Below are 24,101 nucleotides of genomic sequence, written 5' to 3' on the forward strand. Positions count from 1 at the left end.
TGAAGATGTTGAATCTCTGGAAGAAGTCAAGCTTGAAGACGCCTCTTTTCACCACCTCCTGAGATGGAGGTTCCTCAAGCTCCCAAACTACCTGTTTCAGTGCTTAACCACAATAACTGGGGTTCCTTACATCTGGTCTGAAATCCATCACTACAAGTCGTGAATGTTCCTTCACATATTTTCTTTATCTCTGAGAGGACCATGGCTTTGCTTTTCCTGCATCCACCCCCTCAGGTAGCAGGAGGTAGTGATGATTAGTCTTAGCAGTATCTTTTGCCAGGTTGAACAAATTCAGCTCTATAAGTCTCTTCTCATACAGTATATTCTTCCACCTGCTAATAATCCTAGCAGAGGCCTGATTCACTTTGCTGGTGTCTCTGTCATAAAGAGGCAGCCCAAAACTGGGCGCAATGTATTGTCATAAGTGCAGACAAAACTATTGCTCCAGGCCAGGAGTGGGTGAGCAGAGCAGAGGCAAACCCAACTGCCTACCCAACCCTCTATGACTAACCAGAAAGCTTCCCTGGCCAGAAGCCAAAGATAGAGCTTAGGAATGGATCACTCTACTCCTCATACTCCTCACTACTACTCATAAGAACTGAACTGCACAGAGTTTTTTGCTTAGCAACATCATGGTTTTCAGGAACATGAACTCTCTTAGCCTCCTCTGAGCTAGCTACCAGCAAGTACTCAAACTACTACTCGTACAAGAAAAGCGTTATGGATCTTAAAACCAGACTCCTATTAGCAACTAAACAAACAAAACTACAAGAAAGGAAAATAAAGACAGCAATTTGTTTTCATTTGGGGCTTTGTTTAGATTTGAAATCAAGGCTACAGCAAAAAGGGTTGACATTAGCACCTGGCAACTTGTGCCAGGGGATTTAATCCATGCCAGAGGATTTGCATGGATTTAATGCTTTCTCTGCACTTCTTTTTGTTTTAAGTATCATCGGTCTTGCAGTCTACATTTAAAATCTAAAAGCTATTACCTGGATCAGGTTCTTCCCAGGCGGGGCTGGTAAAATGCAGACTACTAGTAGTTATCATATAGAGAGACTAAGAAAGCTTCACATACTTGGTACAGCAAGTCAGATCAGAGATAATTGCATGACAGAAGCCTGTGGCTGCTTTGAACACTTTCTTTAAGCTCTTTAAAAATTAAGCTTAGGGTTTCAAAACAATTGGCTGCATTTATTATCTTCTTTCTTATCAGTTACAGCACATACATGCAAAATCTCTGCATTTATAAGCACTCTACTATTTACATGATTCAGAAATTTAAGTGAAACAGTCTAATGCTGCTGACTCTGATTATTAAACAGTAGAGGGACAATATTACTACTATCTGCAAGCAAAAGTCTGAGCTCATCTTATCTCTACATCTCTATTGGTAGGAGAAAAAGTTTGAGGGTTAGAGATAAAGTAGGACACAGGGAGGAGGAATTCTGAAAACTAGTTTCAAAATCTCAGACCCAGTGTTCAATAATAACAATTAATTGTTTCATCTCTCAATATTCCAGTTCTCTATAAACAGGTCACTTTTGAGGGAAAATTATACTTTTACTTTATAAATGCCATGCAATTCATACAACAAAAATAAAATCATTAATATTACCTACATACATATATGTGCACATATATAAAGGGCAGGGATGGATATATAATATTAGACATACATATACACATATATACACATTCTATGTAATATATAACAAATATAATATGCATATAAATATGCTGGCCTCTCATACATGTGTGTAAAATACACACAACCCCTTATTCTAAGTTAAACTACTTTATGCCATCTTTCAGCTGGGAACAAGTCTATACAGTTACAAACCACTGAAATACAAGTTTATGTTGGAAATGCTTAGGTACCTTTAACTATAATGATGTTAACAGGCTCTGCAATAATTCCAGCCATAAAATTTAAAACCATGCAGTTACTATCCCACAGTAGCATCAAAAGAGCTCCACTACCTCTCCAGTTTCAATGACCAAAAGCCCTTTTAACAATTCATGTGTCATAAGCAAAAGAAACAAGTGATTTTTAAGCTCCTAAAACAATATTCTTTATTCATCTCATACAATTACAAATGGTAACTATGCACAGTTGCATACTTCAAGCATAAGTAAATCCACATGTTCTAAAACATCCCTTTTTGTATTAATTTTGGTCAGTAATGTCAGACTGAGATGTTATCTTGTGATACTATCCCATAAGAGAAGCATCTTACAACACATAAATATTGTACCTTGTCTTCCAAAAACACTGAGAAAGCCCCACGGAAAACTATGAGAAATGCAAAAGAAGTCCCCCTGATACTGTAGAACGGACATCTGGCTTCTCTGTTAAAATGGCACCCATTGTGAGTTAATAGACGAACAAGGGACATTAATAAGGAAACATATTATGCCTAAAGTACTACAAACCCTGTTTCGATACCAAAATTACTATTCCAATACCAAAATGGATGAAGCACTGTGATTGCAGTGGTAGCTAATCATACTTCAGGCTTCAGCTAAGGGTCAGCAAATGTCCTCAAAAACAGTTGTGAGGAAAGGGTTAAAACCAGAAGACTTGGCAAGGAGAAGGAAAGAGTTTCTCTCAAAGTAACCTTGCAGGTGGGAATGTTAAGACCACCAGGGTAGTGGAACTGCATTTATTATGCCTAGCGTTGTTCACCCTCTGCCTGTTTGGAGAAGTAGAATGCCTGTGTAGAGATAACACACTCTCACAGACATACTTGAGCCTTCTGCTGGGAGAGAGAGATCATAAAAGCACAGCTTTGTGATAAACTGTGTGTGCACAAAATATATCGGGGCAAGCAGCAGGCGCCCCACTGTGTCCTCGGGTCAACTAAGCCTATTGGAGCCTATGTCCCCATGGGTCTCCTTTCACTAGGATGAACTAAGCCTAACTGAGCCCATGTTCCTGTGGGTCTCTGTCAAACACTGTTAGTGGGTCAACGAAATAAATCTACTCTTTGCATTTCAGCTTGGTAGTTGCCCTGGTTATCTCTATGTGCCAATTCACACAACTGCTAAATGTCACTAAGTTCATATGCATGTGTTGTTCAGCCACATACTTTGAACTACTGCTATCCCAGCTAAGACTCAATTTTTCTTGACTATATATATTTTTTTTTTGCTTTAAATTTTGTATATGGTTATTTCTGTGCGGATAATCAACTGGGGACATGTAAAAAATAAACTAAATGTTTAAGCATTATTTTTGTGAGTATTTTGTCAAATTAACACAACTGAAAATCTTGTGCAAGAAAGTGTGTCTACATTTGTATAGACTCACAAAAGGCTTCCACAGTTGTATCAAACAGTAAAACACAGTTCTGCAAGACTGAACAATATTAAAGGTTTTACATTTAACTTTGACACTTGAATGTTTTCTAATAGCCCTGTCTGATTTTCTACGGGCTTATCAGTTGTCATCATAACATTGCAGACATACAGAACAGACAAATGGTGGCTACAGACACAGTGATCAAAGAGGCCATTTGAGCCTTCTCCCTTTTACATTTAAAAAGTTAACAACCTTGGTGACATAGACTGGAAAGACTCAAGAGTTTTGCTCATATACCATATTTGGAAGAAAGGCATATTCTTTGTTCAAAGAAGAAAGTTGTATATACCAAAGACAATTTTTTAACATGACATGAGAAGAGTGAATAAGATCTTAATAAATAGGAATTGAAAGCTAGGTTGCTAAATCCATATTTAGTCAGCTATATAAGTTGACCTGACTTACAAATATTCCAAGCATCCTTGTGATCAAACACTATTTGGGTCTCAAGGGTGTCCAGCAGAGCTGAAAATAAGGCCACTAATTTCAGAGCCTAAATAGAACTCAAATAACCTAACATTAGGATCCTGTTTTGAAAATGTTGGAGTCTTGCTTGGAAGTTCTGGTTCCACTAGCTTTGCTGGGCAAAATTTTCTGTAAGTACAAACAAATTAGGTTAGACCAGACGTCCATGTATCCCACAGTCATTACTAGTTCTAAGAATTTAAGAAAAAACTTGAACCATGGTATACACCAAAGGACACTTTCTTCATCATACTCTTCTAGATCCCAGCACTGTGTGATGTGCCTAGGAAGGTTATTTATACATAGTACTTGGGTAAGAATATTTCCTTGTGCTAGCACTTACTACAAAACTAGAACATCTGAAACACATTCATTCAAACAGAAAAAGCAGTAATCTTATGTCACTTAAACAATATGTGCTGGCAACAAAAAAATACTTTAAAGACCATTGTTTAAAAAAAAAACAACTTTCAATTGAATGAAAAGGCATAGAGTCCTCAGTGGAGTAAAATAAACATAAGCACATTTGCTCCGAAGAAGCAGAAAGCTGCTAAGCAGTTTCTACCACCACAGAAACAAGAGAGATTGGTGTGACTGTGAAAAAAACTTATGCAGTTAAACACTGCAAGAGAAGTCAAGGTCTCAAGTACAGGCACAGGTGGCACCAAAAGTTAGTTTCTGTATTAGAAAGAATGTTTTTCCTCAGAGAATAAAAAAGAGCATGGAATTCAAAGTCTCTTCATGTTCTGACAAAAGGAAAGGAAATTGAGTTCTAGGTCAGTGGGAAGAGATTTCAAAACACTAGGTTTTCAAATGTTAACAAAACTGGATTGAGAATGAACTGATTTGAACAGCCAAAACAGCCAGCAAATACATAGACCCTATTTTTAATCTGAAATCTTTCACTTTGCTTTGTTCATGTGAGTAACTGCTGGCTCACATGAGAGCATTTGCAACTGTGCAATACCTCTGATGTTTAAATGCCAGTGGGGTTGACAATTTCTCAGGGAGTAGTGTATCATCATCAACAGCATCAAAACACAGTGCTACTTTTAATCTGATTTTAATCTCTCAGTTCTCTCAGCACATGAATGATGTGCACCTTTCAGTGCAGTGTATGGCCAGGGATCTCTTCCATGAACAATCTAATCAGAAGCTCTAGGGCTTGTGGTCTGACACACTTCCCTACTCTTTTTACTCCAATTCACTCTCTTCTGCTAGTGAAAGAACTTAAAATTAGATAATTAACTGCTGTTATATGTTTATGAGATTCTCAACATGCTAGAGAAAGCATTGAACCTTGGGCTTTTAAGCTATTTGAATTTGGTCCACAATGTTTCATGAATTTAATTTCTGTAGAATTCAACATAATAGCACCAACAAAGATGTGTAGGCCACATCATTCTTTTACCAGCATAAATTTAGGAGAAGCTATATTGAATCACTTGACTTAAAACTGAAATAAAACCAACAGAGTGTGCAAAACTAAATCCTCCATCTTCAAAGATCTGTAGGAAGCAAGAGGAATAGATTGCAATTACTGTGTAGAGACAAGACCCTGTTTCCATATAGAAGTCCATAGCAAATTAAAAAACACAGGAAAATATGTACAAAAACACAAGATGAAGATGTTTTCAATTATGGTTTTTCTCACAAAGTATCAGACTTCAAAAGAAATGCTGCTGACCCACAGGAGCTGCCACTGAAATAAACAGTTTAAAAAAACTAATCAGATAAATCTGTGCAAGAACTATCATAATTTGACACCAATCTAAAATGCTGGGGAAATATTTAAATAAATAAAGAGAAGCTTTCTGAGATGTGAAAAGCACAGTAAGTATCATCCACAGAGGAACAAAGAAAAGCGCCCCATGTTGTAAAGCCCTAATACTTCAGATAATGACTAAAATTTATGCCTGCTTCCTTCCCTGGTAGACAGGAGTCCAATCAGAGTTCTCATAACAGCAGCTTCTATGCTCTGGCATGCTGCATTATGTTTGTACTGCTACAGTTAGACTAGAAGATAAAAAAATAAATAGTACAGCAACCTTTCTAAGCCAATGTAATAGCTAGCTTTTCTTTCTTTATGTGGGTTTGGACATGGTTCTGCACACAGCTTGTTGTGAGCTTAAGCAATTTAGGCAATTACCATTGCACGCACCAGAATTAACCATTTAAGTAGCTTGCTATATACACAGAAGCTTTTATTTGAAAAATCACACAAAGCAAGAACAAATGAGTTACTATGAGTCACTTAATAATTTCCTGTCCAAATACAGCTTGACATTTAAACACTTAAATTAGTTCTTAAATTACTTAAATTTTGAAAAATTTGAATGTGTTTGGCTTGATGCACTGTTGAATGACAGGCATCAGGAAGCATGCATGCCCATTCTTTCATCGTCTACTTATATTCAGTGACATGGTTTGCTTGGAACTCACAGTGGTTAGAAGAAGCACAGGGGAATAAAAGCACAGGGGAATAAAAGCACAGGGTTTTCACATATTCTTCACAAAGAAAACACAATTATAGTATTCTGAACACGCAGTCTTGATTCAGATAATCACGGATGGTTTTGCAACAGAATTCCCTGCAGGCATCTTTTCCCTAAGTTCAGGGAAAGGTACGTGCAGGGAAAGCACTGAAAATCTTCCAAAGAGCAATAGCATATCAACAACTGAATCTTAAAGATTTCTCCTACTGTGTGCTGTAGTTTTGGCCCAGAAATCATGAGCTGCTTTCTCTTTCGCTTTATACTATTTGTATGTCTTGCCTTTCATGGTTCCACAGACCACTGCTCTTATCTCACAGCTAAGTAAAACAGACAGTTTCTTCCTCAATTATAGCAACAATCCAAAAGACCCTGTGTCAACCCTTTAGAACCATACCTTTGAAGTCACAGAAAACTGCTAAGCAGCTCTACAAATTTCATATGGCTTCAAGAATATGGTATACAGTATCACACCTCACTCCAAATCAAACCACCAGGCAAAGAAGCAGAGAATATAATTTGTGGTAAGTGCACCAAGCAACTTTATGCTTTCATAACGAAAAAGAAGTAAACTTCTCCTAAAGACTATACAATACTAGTAATGTGCCAGCATAATTTTCTACTTTTAACCCAAAAAGAGGACTGCAAGAGGAAAGCTGTAGAAAAAAAAAATCTACAGTTTAAAAGATGGCAAATCAACAAAGGGCTATAGGACTGGTGCCACACCCGGAATTTGGCAGCTCGGACCATGGGACTCACTTTGAGAAACCTGGCCTGCTGATGGGGTCCATCTGTCAGAGAAGAGTAAGAGCATCTTCAGGCTTGCCAGGTTGCTGAACAGAGGTTTAAACTAAAGTTGCTGGGGAAGGGGAACCTCAATCCACCCCACTCGTAAGATACCCAGAGCCTGGAGAGAGATCACAGGTCAGCACAAGGGCACCTGAAGGGCAGCACAAAGGAATTTCATCCAGGAAGTCAGTTTCCTCAAGGGTCCAACTTAAAAACCTCTATGCTAATGCATGCAACATGGGGAATAAACATGGCCTGCAGGGCCATGATCTTTTTGGCATCAATGAAGTTTCCACTGACTGGAAAAAAAGAAACACACCTCCATTTTTAGAAATGTATAGATGAATAATCTGGGGAACTACAGGCCAGCCAGTCTCAACTCAAGGTCCAGCAAAAGCGTGTAGCAGACCCTTCTGGAAACTATGCAAAGGCATGTGAAATAAAAGAGGTGATTGGCAACAGCCAACATGGCTGCACTAATGACAAAATATGCCTTACAAATTTGGTGGCCTTCTAAGATGGAGTTACAACAGTGGTAGACAAGGGAAAAGAAACTGATGTCAATTTCTATCTGAACACATGCAAAGCATTGGACACTCTGCTGCACAACATCCTTGTCTAAACTGGAGAGACAAGGATTTGATGGAAGGACCACTCAGTGGATAAGGAATTGGCCAGATGGTCACACTCTAAAGGGTTGGAGAGAACGGCTTATTGTCCTAGAGGAGATCAGTGACGAGTGGTGTCCCCACGGGTCACTAATGGGACTGGCAATATTTAAAATATTTTTAAGTGACATGACAGTGGGAACAAGTGCACACAGCAAGTTTGCTGACAACACCAATCTGAGTGGTACTGTGAACACACTGGAGGGAACAGATACCACCCACAGAAACCTGGACAGGCTTGAGAGCCTTCACAATTTCATGAAAACTTGGTAATACAATCATTGCAATATGCCTTCAGCTTCTGAAGATAGGTGACTAGAAACTCATACAGAAGGTTTCTTTGTAAACCTTCAGAAAGATTTATGAAGAAACACTACATTTGGATTTTAACATGCTCCTGTTCTGTCAAAATATAAGGCTAAAATCAATGCCAAAAGAAAACAAGACATTGACAGTAGTGTCAAGTATTTAAATCAATAGAACCAGTAGAAGAACTTCAGTTTGGCAAATGTAGAAATTCATACCCACAAATCTAATAAGCTTGTATTTTCCTTCTCTAAGCCATGTTAAAACTAAAATTAAAATTAAAGGTCATAAAGGATGCAAACAAACCCACTCACAGGCAGCCAAAACAAGAGTTTTAAGTTTGGTCTACAAAAAATAGCACAGCAACTTTATATTGACAGCAACTTGACACTGTTAACTAGGTGATAAAGAATCTAACAAAACACGGCAGATTATATACTAAGAAGTTTTTTACCTAGCCATTCCCAGGCTGGAAAAGTTGAAAGGAACTATCAAAACATCAAGCCTGGAAAAGGGGTGGGTACCCAGTGTGGTGTAAGCAGCTGAGAGGCACTGAGGAATTAGCCGAAGCAAATATTCTTCACAGCTTTCCATAAGGCACAAAGGAGCAAAGACTCTGTAAGGAATGACTGCCTGCAACCTGGCAGCAGGATTTTGGAAACGGCAGGGATATTCCACATGACCACAGATTTCTTCATGCCATCTAACAAAACAAAACAAAACAAACAAAACAAAATGTAAATTGCAATATCAGAAATGTGCACAACTGACTATGCTAAGACAAAGATACTCTCTAGATATCCAAATGACAGAATTAATTTCCATAGAACCAGCTCACTTGGATTCTTACCCTGTTAATAACATGGTCAACACTTTAAAATACTCATTAATACATGTCTGAGTAGAACTGATAACTAAAAAGAGAGACTAGTCACACCTTGTTTTTATAACAGATATGCAGCAAAAGAATAAGTGCTCAAAATATGTGTAAAAAGAACTAATAAGAATACAAAAATATTTATTCAGAAAATTCCTATTCAAACTTGGCTATGAAAATAAAATTCTATACATATTAACATACCATTAACACAAATATTTTGGTGCAATTACAATGTAATTCCAAGCAGGATTTTTTCTGTTGTTACTAAAATCCTCCAGAAACTTCAACTGATTTTTTTTTTTGTTGCTATTATGTAAAAAACCTGAGTAGATGTCAATTCAGGCTTATCACACTAGACATTCTGTAACACCACATTAGGCCAACCTCAACTTGTAAAGTAAGGTTTCCTGCTTTATGGAAGAAAGGAGGAGTAAATCAAATCCTTCCTAAACACTGAGTCATATACCTTCACCGTAAGTTATTTGCCCAAATAGATTCTTATCTAAACAGAAATCAGTTTCATGTTTTCACCTGTTAGCCTGTGTTCTCTACAGGGCACAGCCTCTCCTTGGTTTGAAATTTCAGTTTAAGTAATCTGGTTCTACTATGCCTCGACAGGCAAAGCACCCAGCATTGCCCAAAGCATTTATATTTGGAAGATCATGCTCCAGGTGAGTGCTGACACAGAAAACAAAATTATAACGTACAAAAGGATGAGATTTTGCTGAAGTATTAAAACTTTAGCACCTTACGTAAGACTTTCTGCCAAAGAAGTGGACTCTAAGTCCTTTCATTGACTACATATGTAAAGAAACCACATCCGTCGCTACACAATTTTTTTTTCTAAGGGTGGTCTAATCCAGTATATTTCTGCTCTAAAGCAATGCCACTTTTTATTTTATTATCAAAGTTGAGATTAGGAAGGAACATGAAAGCTAGCACCATATCTCTTTTAAAAATTGCCAAATCCCCAATGACCAAAAGGAGATAAAAAAGTTATAAACATCATAGCTCCATTTAATATTTACTTTAATATAGCCTCCTTAGGTCAAACTCACTGGCACTTGAATACAAATTACATTACACATTTTAACAGCTTCCTTCATAATTCCTTCCTTTTCCCACTGCCCTAGAGCTTATCTCCACTATCTTATCTGAGACACAGGCTTAACATTTGCTTGTCTATCCATTTCACACCCTTTCTAGATGTATCTGCTACTATGAATAATGTTGGTTTGGTCACCTGGTCTCACTGACTAAAATAAGCAACAATGTCTGTTGTGCTAACTACGAGATAAAGATTATCTGGACATAACTGTAAGAACACATCTTTAAGGACATAGATTTTATTTCCTGGTTATCTACAAAACGACCTTTTACTCTTAGGGTCTCCATTTTTGTCTACATGCAATAGACACCACATTTGCAGAGGATTTCTGGATTATTTTGGGTCTTTTTTTTTTTCTCAAGACACTTTAGATGGATTTCTTCCACTGACACTAACTGCTGCAGATACATTATACTATCTGTGTCCATTAACTCATCCAATACCCATCACACAGATAAACATAACTATGGCCATCACACTGATTAGAGCTTACAGCAATTTTTGCTACAAAAAATTACAAAAATATTTCCCCTTTTTCAGAAATTTTACAAGAAAGTAGAAACTTTCATTTATTCTATCAATACTGGGTCAGAATAATCTTTATACCAAATCAATAAATTCCTGCGACAGAATGTGCTGTACTTTTCAGAGGAATACATAGTGAACATCTACAGCTTATTTTTGTAGAGGCAGTCATATTATAAATGTATAAATAGCAAAGAAATAAACACAAACCAATTTCTAGAAACTCACCAAACCTATAAATTATTTTAAAATTAGAATAGGCATTTCTTACTGATCCTAGATAAAGTATGAAAATTTCTATACTCAATATTAATTAGAATTTTTAAACAAAATCAGACAAGCTGAAAGCCACCAGAATCCTTTAATTTTGAATTCCAACAAAAAAATCCATATTAAGTCCTCAAGTTCCAAAGTCTCACTAGTTTTACCAAATCCATAAAGACTTCCACTGTCTTAATGTTAACAAAGTATTAGTTCAAAACAGCTATCTCAAAGACAAGAATTTGTTCAGCAAAGTTTCAAATTGAGTAACAGAAAAAATACTTATAACCCAAATCACCTTCTACAAAAAAAATAACAATTCCTGTTGACTTGGGGAGAATAGTGGTATTTTATGCCTGGACTTGTGAAAACATTGACCACAGTTTCCCACAGCCTTCTCCTGGACAAACTGGCAAGACAAAAAATGTATAGGTGGTCTGCAAGACGGGTACAAAACTAACTCACAGGCCATATTTAGAGAGTGGTGATCAATTGTTTTCACTAGGGCTGGCAGCATGCCGCCAGCGGAGCTCCTCAAGAAATTACACTGGTCCTCACACTGCTCAGTACCTTCACAAATATCCTGGATGATGGAATTCAAAGCACCAGCAGGTTAGCTGTGTGGACACATCAGAAGGGAGAGTCATCTCAGAGACCTGGACAGGCTGAAAGGGTGAGGCTGGCTAGAGCAGTGTGAGGTGCAGCAGAGAAATGCAAAGCTGTGGGATGACATAACCAAAGAGCCCCACACAGGCTGGGAGCAGTGTGTCTGGGGAGCAGCCTTGCTGAAAGGGACACAGAGGCTCCTGGTGGACAATCAGTTGACCAGCAGTGACGCTGGTGTGACACTGCAGCCACCAAGGCAAATCAGATCCTGGGCTGCAGCTGCAAGGGCATTGCTGGCAGAGACACAGAGGGGATCACCACGCTCTGATCAGAGCTGGTTGGGCAGCACCTGAAGCATTGAGTCTCCTTCTGCTCCTCACAATTCAAGGAAGACACAAAAATGAACAAAGGGCTGCAGAACCTGCCCTGTGAGGAAAGAGAGAAGGAGCTAGGCCTTGTCAGAGAAGGGGAAAGAGAATCTTGTCACAGTATTTCAGTACTTGAAGGGCATCTACAAAATGCACAGCCTCCCCTTCACAAGGAGCCATGTGGCCAAACAAGGGCCAACGGGTGTTAGATATCTTCATCTAAGCTTTTTCCCATGAAAGAATGAACTGGATGAACTTTCAAGGTCCATTACAACCTGGGTTGCTCCGATGCTATGATGTGAATTTGAAAAGCTGAGAGTAATATATGAGGAAATCAAGTCACATGTCTGAGACTTCTGCTAACTAAGGCAAATACATGTGAAAACAAATAGTATTTTTCAGAAACCTATTTTCTATCTTCAAATCTTACTTTCAGGCATACATTGTTCTGTTCATCCACCACTCTGTAATGATCCAAACTCTGAGTATTGACTAGACTGGGAGGAGGAAAAGATGAATCCAAAATAACTACATTTCCACTAGTTTGGTCAAAACCAGCTACAAATCATTGGTCCAACTCTATTTTATGGGACCACTGTAATAAATCTTTCATGTCATTACCCATCACCCCAGGCAAACCACTTCACAGCTCAGCTCTAACTGTGCAATGAGACTGAAGCAGAAGAAAAATGTGAGTAGCCAATATTGTAGGAGGAGGCATTAGGTATCCAGAATGGACTGAGTCAAGCAACATGAAAGAACTTAGAGTCAGGCATTGTAAGAAACAAGACAGGACCTGGCATTGCTGCAGCAGAGTACTAAGGATGTAGGATGCAAATCTAGAGGACAGTGGGATTTATGAACACTACTGCTCACTAAGCAGCTTGTTTTCACATAAAAAGAACCACACCCGTACCCATGAAATAATGCCTTTGGAATTATTTTCCTGTCAAGATTTTTTTGTTCAGATTAAACAAGTTCTATTTTGATTCCTGTGCTAATATGACTCATTTTCACATTCCACAGAGTAAATGGAAATGCTACCCATATATCTGATTTTTCAACAATACTATAAACACCAACCTGAAATCAGCTTGTGATGATGGCAAGGAAAGCACAGTGTTTGTTTCAATAGAAGCTGTTTGTTTGAAGGACTGCTGTTTAACTTCCTGCCAGCACCCCACAGCAATAGTGAAGGTGGATGCTGGCATTGGCATAGACACATAGTAGTACCAGCTCAAGATGCCTGTAAACAAAAGAACATTTGTACATACTCATCAGTCTTAGAGCACACACTAGGTACTTGACATTTTCATGTACTTGAGATTTTGGGCCAAACCTCCCACCTCACATTCTGGTATTTTTGTGGAGGAAATAAAAATAATTCCACTGAGACATATAAGATCAGTTGTATGTAACCACCACGGATTCAGTACTGTTTACTTACGCCTGCAATGTTGCTCTAACTGCTAATGTCTTTACTTGTAAATATATCATCAATAAGTGGGTTGTTATTAATTCAGGTTAACATGATTGTACTGTTACTGCCCAAGAATTACATCAGACATGAAATCTAGTAACACCTTTAAATATACACACCCCACACAATATATTAAAATTTAACTCTTTCAGCCTTGTATCTTCTACCTTATGATTTTGCCTTGTTTGTATTATCTCACACAACCCAAAACCTTTTCTTTGTGTTCAGGGCAATGCCAAACTGATACACAAGTTATAGCAAATAACACTAATGCTTGTGAATTGGACCTGGCTATCTGAGGTACATGATAACCAGGCAGTAAGAAATCAAAGCTTAGACTCGGGATATTACCTAAATCAACGATTTGGTCATGTTACCCAGAAGGTGCTAAAACAAGACGAGAATCTATTGCAAGGTAAAAACATGCTAAGTTTTATCATTATGGGAACACAGTGTGGGAAGACAAGGAGGATGAGTGTATGTACAAACATATTTTGATAAAGTGGATGATGTTTTAGAACAGCATACTTTTCATTAATATAAATGTTACATAGATCTTCTGTTTGTCCCTTTAAAAAGGATATAGTTTTAGAATCATATCCATGTATTTATTTATGGTCATAATACAGTTACTATGCCACAATAATAGATTGTCTTGAAAAGAGCCTAGCATGAGTTACAATCTGATGAATCATGGGCAAATGACTGTAGCTGGGGCAACGGTGGAAACATACAAACTTCAGTTATTTTGATAGAACCTTAATACTTGTAATTTTTCAAAACTATTCTGACTAGGCCTATGGAACACCACCAAAAGGAAAAAGAAGGAAAAAACCACAACTGAGTGGAGACCACAAGGCATAGAGGAAAGGAAATAGACAACTGCTGCAAAGCATCTTTTGATTTCCCACCTTAATGACCAAAGAAGGTCAGGCTGCCCAAAGAAAGGACAAGGAAAAAGAATCTTTTGTTTAGCCTCAACAACTTTGTCACCTGCTATTTATTAGGACAAAACAATACTGTTTGTAAAGTCTTCTGAGAGGCAGATAAAGCCTTTGCTTCCTTTATGCCCTAGAAACCACTTATACCCCTTCACCCCATTCCACTTTAGGCGCTACCCATCATCAATAACCTTTTCTCTGTATTGTCAGGCGAACATATATTACTCCTGTAATTTTTCCAACCTCCTGTCAGTACAGGAGAATAAGCAGAATGAACTTACCTGCTCCAAACACATTAAGAACAAGGAGGATTAGTGTTTTCCAGATTTCACAGTGCCTTTTTTTTTATCATTAACTTAACAAAGCTACAAATGTGCCAAGACAAGCAAATGCCACCTTGAGAGAAAAAGGTCATCCAGGACAGCAACAATACATTATTTCAAAATACCAAACTCCTGATGTATAGAGTTTCATTGATAGACACTGTGCTAGAGGCCCAAGGCTGTACACACTGTAGTTAGCAGCTTTGCCACTGACTTACATGCATACAGGACAAGGCTCAGAGATTCTGCACTAAGTGGTGCATCTAAATGCTGTAAAGCATTACAAAATGCTCCATGCAGTTATGTTAACTGTAAAATCTTAAGAACCAACAGTGGGAAAAAGTGAAAATTTGAAGAATTGTAGTAGAAAAACTGTCTCGTGTTTTCAACTATGTTCTGAAAAAGCATGGAAGTCAAAAGCAGTCACAGAAAACTGTTCCAAATGGCATGATGTATAAAGGAGAAGGCTCTCACAATTCTGAGGAGATCGTCTAAAAGGAAAGGGTGTTGGCCTGTGCTAGGCAAACAGAGATCAGAGATGGTTACAGTGAGAAACCAGTTTAGTAAGACAGGATAGAGCAAGCAAGACGCTAGATGTTTTTTCTAAAAAACACCCCACGCACAGCTTGAACAGAATGTCAAAAAGGAATGGCAATCAGATTAGCAGTCCAGAGAGAAGAACAGGATGTACTGCATTCAGAAATTTACACAAATTTGCAATGAACATATGCTATTCAGAGCTGAGCCCATGTAAAAGAGTGAAGGTACCAAAGTCCCTTTTCTTTTGCAAGGATTTTAGAAATCATGTGAACTGTGGATCCTCCCAGAGCAGGATTCAAATTTTATACTGTCTCTGCATACCTACCTAGGGCTCAATGCATTTCCTGCAGTGCTGTTTGATGCCTTCTGCATTCATACTCTAGAACTGTGTAAATACCTATATATTCATCCTACAGCTGTTGACTGAAATCACATGCATGGCCATGACAACTGAGTTCTCTCTATAGAACCACAGAATCCTTCAGGTTGGAAAACATCACAACTGCTCATCAGTGACTGAAATAGTCCTTATGCTAGCAGAAGTTCTCTCTAGAGAGAGCCTTGAAGCACTGTTTCAAAGACAACCTGTCTAACTCACTGACCTCATGTCCTCTCGTTTCACTACCGGAAGATGGTCTCCCAGCCTGATCTTTCCCATAACTTCACTTCCTTCCTTACACTGTCTTCGTGTCAGTGGGCTTTGTTTTGTTTTCCTTCATCTGTATGCTATGATCTATCTCAACACACAAATTGGCATCACAAGCTTCACTCAATTCCTTTTCGCTTCTCTCCCCGTCCTCCAGCTTGAGCTGTCCTTTTTCGGTGTCTACCTTGGAGACAGCTCCACCTCTAGGGTAACAGCAAACAGTGCAGCTGAAACGGGAAGGTGGCTTTCCTACCAAAAACCAGCATTTTGTACCATAAAAATATCTTCAGACTAAGCAAGAATACATTGGGAAAAAGAAGAGTTTGGGCTGGGGTTACTCCATGGGAAAAACAGAGGTAGATCACCCCCACTCCTTCTATTTGTAATGTAATTTTCAAACAACTTGATTCCTGCACGTAATTATTTTATGTAATTACAATACTTTCACAACATTTTGTTGTTTTCTCTACCCATAATTCTGAAAATAATTTTACTTTTTTTTTTTTGAGTTCTGCAAAGCAAATCTATTTTGTCATAGCTGGACAAAACATTAAGCAACAATCACCTATTCTATGAGTTAAAACTGAAAAACTTTCCATGCAAATGTTTGACAAGAGCAGGAAATTTTAATCTATTTATAATTGTGTAAAAGAACAATTTAAAGGTCGTTTATTTCTCCTACTTGAAGTAATAATGATGAATGATGTAATTACTTCCTAGAATTTTTTATGGGTTTAGCTACTTTTGAAATCATTAAAATTGTTTGAGTCCTGTAGAGTTCATTATAACTGAAAAAAATGCCTGAGTTATATCTGTTAATGCCAGATGCAAGAACATTATGAATATTTTTACTTACCAGTACATTTTCCATCAAATAGTTTGCACTAACAAAAACACCACAAAATATAGCTGGTATTTACCATTTACTAAAACCCCCAAAACTCAACTCCCTCTAGGGAAAAGGAGAAATAGCCCCACAGTAACTGATATACAAGGTAAGAGCTAGTGCTAACATTTAAACCTGCAGCTAAATAAGTAGCTATGAAAAAATAACTGTTTGGCTGGGGCAGCCGGATTAAGAGCCCTTCAACTTTCTGAAACTTTGTAATTTTCAGGGTGTTTTTGATCTCATCTGAAATCAGAACTTCCCACAGGGCTCCCTCACATTGATGCAAGAGCATTTAGTTCAGCACTGGCTCAGAGGGATGAGTGGCGCATGATGAGCTCTTAACTCCCCTGCTGTAGTCTCTCACACATGCTGGAGATCAACCAATGCAAGTACTGAACTCTTTTGTCTGGCCTTGTGAAAAGTGAGAGGAGCACAAGCAAAAGCAACTGTTGTTTCTGCTAACCACAGAGCAGTAGCAGTGGCTTCTCTAGCACTATATATTCTCTCAGTACCAGTATACTCCTCACTCTCAGGGCAGACGTCAAAACAAGATCAAGGATTACATAACAGTAGAGTAACCACATAAAAAGGAAGCCAGTCAATTTCACACTAAGTGGCTGAGTATCTACTTCTTGAATAAGAACTGAACAAATAGAAAGGTGTTTGTGACTAAATGTATTTGCACCTACTATGTGTTATAGTGATATGCTGAAGGAAAGTGAAATTGACAAGTGTTGAAAAAGAAATCCAATGTTTAAATGACTCACATTACACATACATGTAGTGTTGCTCCCTGTCGAGCTTTCTCCCAAAGGGCATTATTAATTGCACTTTTCTGATAAATTTCGCTTCTTTAAGCATTCCATAAAGAATGCAAGGTATTTCAAGCACTTTTAGGTCATACTCAAATAGTTACCATTTTTACTTGTGCAAGTATTCTGTCACAATTTTCAAACAAACATGACCTCACCCCATTTCAAACAATAGGATCAACCACAGTTTTGTATAAAGCAGAATGCAAAAATGGCACATATGGAAGGATATACACTCTTGCCAAAACCTGCAAACACATGTGGCCAATGAGGAATCTGTACAACAGACCTAGCCCAGCTATGCACTGCACCTGTACATGTAGAGATGTGTGTCCATGAAGCAGAATGCAGATCTCTAAAAGAATGAAGGAATCAGCTTTGCTCACTGTTCTCTTATTTCCTGCCTGCACAGTAGTTTTAAATATGACATTTAAAGGAAAAAAATACTCAGCTAACTTGTAATTCTATTCAGAATAAATTTACTCAATACTGCTTACCAAAATGCTAATTCTTTACAATAAATTGCATTTTTAAAAATAAATTTTATTATTCTGCCAGTTATATATGATTTTATAAATATGTAGCACAGCAATAGCATAGTGTACATAAATAATCTGGCAAATTTATTTAAATTGAAGCTATCCTGGAAGGCTTTTTGGTGTGTAAAGACAAAATTTTAAGTTGAATATTTTTCATATACCTTCCATAACTGCCAAACAACAAGATCTATGTGGACAGGTTATTTAAAAGAACAGAAAATTTTGAACTTTTTAACTCTCAAAAGTCCTATTAATTAAACTAACAAATTTGTATTCCTAAATACACTAGAAATTTATTCAGAGCTTCAGATTAGCACTTAAATCTTGGGTTTTAAAACATTCCTCACTATATTACTGCTTTTACTTTTTGCCTCTGTATTAGTATTGTAAATTTTTACAATTCCAAACAGCTTGCTGGTTTGCCATTTCCAGCTGTATGTAAGTAAGAAAATGAGGGTCTCTCATTAAACTAGTTATACACTGATGGCAAAGCTGTTATCCTAGTCTGAAACCAAGAGTCTTCTTGCTTTCTTGATGCTGAGACAGGAAAGTATTATTCTCCAAGTGAGCTGAACAGCTCATCATGGCAGTTTTCCATATTTCAACAGCAGGAAGAAGCTTTGAAAGAGGCTTCACATATGGCCAAATATTACCAGAAGATTCCATGCAAATGGATTAACTGATGGTTCTCAAATCAAGGAGACTTTCATTCTTTTTTTTTCCCCCTCAAGAAGAAACCTGCCTATTTAATGGGAAACAGAAGGGGTTTTTTCCCCCAGAAAAACTTAATTCTAACATTTTCATATATGCTGCTTCTCATCAGAACTACTTACACTAGAAAATATTGATCCACTTTGACAGATATCAAAACTAATATGAGGAAGAAAAATTTTATTATATGCAGAACTGCCTTCCATCTCTGTGCAGAAAGAAATTTACAAATAAAGTATAACCAACACAGAAGAAATGTTTGTTTGCTTACTGTTGAAAAAGGTATGTTTTATCAATGCAAAAAAAAAAAAAAAAAGCTATCAGATTTTCAGGGCACTGACCTGATATTCCTCAGCTATTCCATGTATTTCAGGAAACAAATATGACACAATGGCTGTTCTAATCACATGAACTACCCGTTGGACTACAGAACTAAAACTGAAAGATAACTAAGCACTGAAGTTGCTGAGAGCATGATAAGGCAGCTCATCTACAAAACACTCAAATACACAGATTCAAACAAAGCCATTTTATGAAAAGTGAAATCTAGCTTTGGAAACACAGAGCGGGGAAAAAAAGTAAGCAACACAGTGATATGCAGAAATATAGATACTTTGAATACTTATGAAATTACCCTGAGGCCTTGAGCAGGTAACTTTTCCACAAAATGACACAGAGATTACAGAGAGATAGGGAAGTGCTTTTAAGGTTAGAAACTTCATTTTTTCACAAGTCATGTATTTACTAAGCTTTATTTCTAATTATAAAAGTATTGAAAATCATTTGCCATAAAAAACACATTTCACCTTCTGGAAGCTGGACTGGTTCTGCGGAGTTTTCACCACTCATTAACACAACAAAGCCTGCAGCTGTTCGGACTGATGCTTGCCATGTTGACAGGGCAATGGGTGGCTCTTGGCACGGGAAAAGGGCTCTGTTGTTTATTGGTGATCCCATTGTATAAACACATGGCCTAGATGGAAGGAAAAGAGATTGAAGTTGGAATAACAATGAGAAAGACCAAACTAAGTTCTATATCAAAAATCAAAGTTGCTGTTGTACTGAGGTGGTTTTTTTCTTTAACCACAGCTCCATAGGTTCCAAACCTGTGTGACATGAACCACTCAAAGTACAATCTAAGTAATTTAAGACAAAAAAAGCAAGATTACTACAATAATTTCAAACAAGAAAAGACTAACTCCAGTCTTTCCCTTCTCCAGCCTCATACAATAGCTTCCAGTTGAACCTGTAAGGCCAAAGGCTTCTGAGTATCTTCTGATAAGGCCATTGCAGGGCTACATCAACACCTGTGACACCTCTCTGCTGTCATGTCATCCCAGTGGTGCTCGCACTGTTATGAATCCAGTCTCCTGGACTACCAACCTGGAGGCTCATGCAAACTCAGCATTCCTGAGTCTTCCTTAGTTCAAGCCTCAATAAATCCTGACATTTTTACATTTAATCTTAGAGTAAGGTAACACACCCAGGTCACCTGTCTGAGAATTTCAACCACAGGGCATATAGTAAGAAGAAATAATTTCTCTCCTATCAGCTTCAGCTTCCTTCTTGCTTCTCACATAGCAATCTTCCTTGTAGTACTGCCCTTTTTGCCGTTTCTACAACCCTCTCCCTGACAGCAGCCTCTCTGTCTACTGCCTCATTCCAATTTCAGCCGCAATAATTCACGACTATCAATTTCTTATTAGCACTTAGCTACAGCTGGGAAGGTAACAAGGCCTTGCATTAACTCCTTCTAGCTTGCTGTTGCTGGTGGATGCACGTAATGATTCTTGGTTCACTTATTCTGTTGCATTTTGCAGTTTTATCTTAATTCCTATTACTTGCATAGCAACATCACTAATCTTAATAAAAAAGCTATTTTTTCAAGTATAAACTATATCAAAAAGCCCCAGCCAACAGATTTCTCCAGTAAAAGAAAGAAAATCTTGAAAGCATCACTTCATTACATTGAATTTTTTAAAACCTACGATATTTAAAGCTAAATATTATGGGAACATAACACATTATTTTGTGAATGATTGAGGCTAAAAATATTCTGATCAGTCTCTTTCATCCCTTGAGTTTAAAAAGTATTAAAACACTTTAGGAAGTACGAGACAAGTTGTTAGGGCAAAACTGATTTTGCAATGGCTAAGATATGAGTGCTTTGTTTACTCCCCTCCAAACTGCTTTTCCTTCAAAATTAATCCTTCCCTAAAACCAACTCTAAACTATACTGAGTGAAAGGATTTGGAGATACTGTCAGTCACAGATTAAATATATTCTAAAGATATTTTTGCCCTCTCATCCTGTCAGTGCTATCTGTGCTATTAGATCCAGAGCTGTCCTTGGTACAACCAAGTTGCTGTGGCTTAACCCATGCAGGCCAGCTGATCTTCCAGCAAAACAGGGATGGAAAACTGCCATTTAAGTAGGCCTATTGTTAATGCATGTGAGCAGAAAAAGAAAATAATTTAACTTCCCCTGTCAGGTACATGAGTGAATAAGGGTAGGACCTTGGTATCAAGTTCAGGTAACTGCAGTGGAAAGAAAGTCAAACAGCTATCTTTTAAACAGTAAAACACAATGTACAGCAAAATGTGATAGAACACTAATCTGCATAAATTTTTAATTAATTTATTTGGAATTAAACTCCTAGAACTGAATCTGTAACCAACTCTGATATACATAAAATAATTGGCTTATCTCCTGCAAAAATAAAGAGTGCATGGCAGTGAGTTGACAAGAAAAATGAAGAATCTGTTTTTTCACCTTCCAGCAGGACCTGCTTCCTCCTAGGAATGCTAGTCACGAGCTACAGGGCTTATTATTTACCCTAAAACAAACATATGGTGAGACAGGATGAAAGGGTGATTTCTCATTCATGAAACCTTTATCAAAATACACTGGTGTACAAAAAGAGATCCTAGTGGAGTTTATAGAAATTAGAGGAAAGGTAGGATTAGTGATTACTGCTACACATATTTTCCCAATGATTTGCCATGCATTATGAAGGCTGTTTTGCCACTGCCATTGGTACAATCCACTCTTAAGAGCAGTAAAGGGGATTTTCATATCCTGAAGAAATAGAGGAAAATGCCACAATGACAGAGAAAACTGGCTGGCAGAATACTGCTAGACTAAATGTTGTAATACTGTGTCAAATACAATAGAAATATCACATAAATAGATGCTACCAAGACCATTAATGCCACCTGGCTCTCAGAGAGCACTTTTACCTGCAGACCATAAGGTGTTTTGTATATAATGTCAGCACCATTTTGCAGATGGGGAAAATGAAATTCAGTGAACAGATATGCTTAGTGCTAACATTCAATCTGTTTCTACAGGTTTAGTTCAAAGTCACCTAATCCAGTAGCTTTTCTTTTCCCCCAAGACATTTTAATGTTAAAATACACACACAGGAAGGTCACAAGTCTCTACCATAAAGGCCCAAGTAGAAACTGAGTTTGGTAAGTGGAGAAAGACTGGTCAAGTACATAATCTGTTCTTCAGAACTAGGACTTCTTTGTGCTTCTCACCCATTTTAATACCATTTTTGTCCAGGTATACTTTTTTACTTCATTATTTCATACCTAAATATATTCAATTATGTCAGTCTGCTAAAAAAGACAGTTCTTTAGACAAGTTCTAAATTTTGCAAGGAAACAGAAGAATAATTATATCAGACTTCAATTAGATATTTGTTATATTTCTTTTACAGTAGTAATTTCTTTTTACAGAATTGGTAATAGTGCAATGTTACTTTAGGATATCCACTGCAGCTGACAATTGTCTTTGTTTTGGGTCAGGCAGCACAATTCCAGCACATAAGAAGACCAGAAATATAATTCTTATCCTGATACAGGTCAGTTTCTCCATTTGACACAGAAAAATTACTAGCTTACCTATGCACATGACAGAATAGCAATAACAAACAATTAGGTTTAGACTGCTTTTATCAATCGATACCCATATTTGCCTTTTTTACCATTTATCTCTACCTGTCCTAGCAAGAAACTTCACAGTTCCTTTCCAGTTTCTACTATGTATTCTCTGCATCTCTGGTCTTTCACTTTTAATGGTCTTTGTAACATTCAAATCATCTTCTTATGTAATATTTATGCTAGCCATAATGTTTGCCAAGGTAAGTTGGAAGAGTTAAGGAAATTTCAAGCAGAAAATGAAAGATAAGCAGAGAACTCAGACTATTTGTCTAGTTACTTGTTATACTGGAAAAACAAGCACCCACAAAACATGTCTCTGGTCACTCCTCTGGACCACTTCATGACAAATAAATAAAAAATAAAAATAAAAAAGGTAGGCAAACCTTGAGCATTAAATGAATGTATTTGATATTCCTGTAAATCTGGAAGGCAACAAACAAATATTTGTAAAAAATTTAAATTATTTTGTCTGAATTAGTTGTCCTAACTAAAAGGAAGACCATGAGAAACATGGGTAAATATCACCAGTGATACTTACCACCCAGACTACTGGAGAAATCAAGCACTAGTTGTGGTACTGTTTGGTTTTGCCTCTAGGGGGACCGTCTGTTGATCAGTAACCTCTCTTTGATTCATGCAATCCTAAATCAGCAGTAGTCCACATATATTTATATAACGAAACACAATCAGTTTAAACCAGCTCTTGACAGATCTCCTTCTGCCATGTAAGCCTATTAATTATAATAACAAATTAAGCACTATCTTAAAGCTAATAATAAATGTCCAGTTGATAATCGATGCTCTGAACAGAAATACTGAACCTTGAAATACCTGCCATCAAACACCTGAAACATGCCCTAAGGCTCAGCCATGTCCACCTGTTTTGTCTAGGGTTTGTTTGAGGCTTTATCAGGGAAAATGCCCAGTGCAGATACTCTATCCCTATCATGTATTTGAAAAATTACATTCCCTATTTCTGCAAGGGCTGTCTCAATTTAAGGATGTAAGATGGCAACCTCCTCCAACTCCAAGGCCAATCACTGTAAAAGCACTGCTGTTCACAGCTGCTCCTTTCTCTAAATTACATTATCATTTCCATGAAGCAGCAGGATTTCCTGGGACCTAGATCACATCAACTTTTTTATTCTGCTTTAACAATTTACATATCCGCAAGATGCCGGTGATTGTCATCACATTCCATCAGAGCAGATATTCTTGTTTATGTTTTTCTGTTGAAAAAAGCAAGTCAAAAATACCCATGTTTCTCATGGTCTTCCTTTTAGTTAGGACAACTAATTCAGAGCAGATAATTTACATTTTTTACAAATATTTATTTGTTGCCTTCCAGATTTACAGGAATATCTAATCCACTGATTTTGTACTCAGAGTCTGCCTACTTTTGTTGTTTATTTTTGTTTTACTTATCCATTCTATTCCTACC

At 37.4% G+C, this 24,101-nt stretch overlaps 1 protein-coding gene across 6 annotated transcripts in view; it reads right to left on the reverse strand.

Annotated features, from left to right (window-relative positions):
* Positions 1–24,101, reverse strand: part of AOPEP (aminopeptidase O (putative)) — a 191,480-nt gene that overhangs the window by 149,361 nt on the left and 18,018 nt on the right. For 5 of the 6 annotated variants that reach the window (XM_085043636.1, XM_085043633.1, XM_085043635.1 and 2 more), the window contains 3 exons: positions 19,520–19,686; positions 12,916–13,078; positions 8,539–8,787 (listed from right to left, as the gene is read on the reverse strand). In XM_085043636.1, coding sequence (XP_084899762.1) covers positions 8,539–8,787; positions 12,916–13,078; positions 19,520–19,686 — 579 coding nt within the window. The remainder of the gene's footprint in view (positions 1–8,538; positions 8,788–12,915; positions 13,079–19,519; positions 19,687–24,101) is intronic. The other variant, XM_085043637.1, reaches the window with a different exon arrangement.

The sequence above is a fragment of the Lichenostomus cassidix genome, chromosome Z, assembly GCF_008360975.1.
Source record: "Lichenostomus cassidix isolate B80296 chromosome Z, HeHo_3.0, whole genome shotgun sequence".
Taxonomy (NCBI): domain Eukaryota; kingdom Metazoa; phylum Chordata; class Aves; order Passeriformes; family Meliphagidae; genus Lichenostomus; species Lichenostomus cassidix.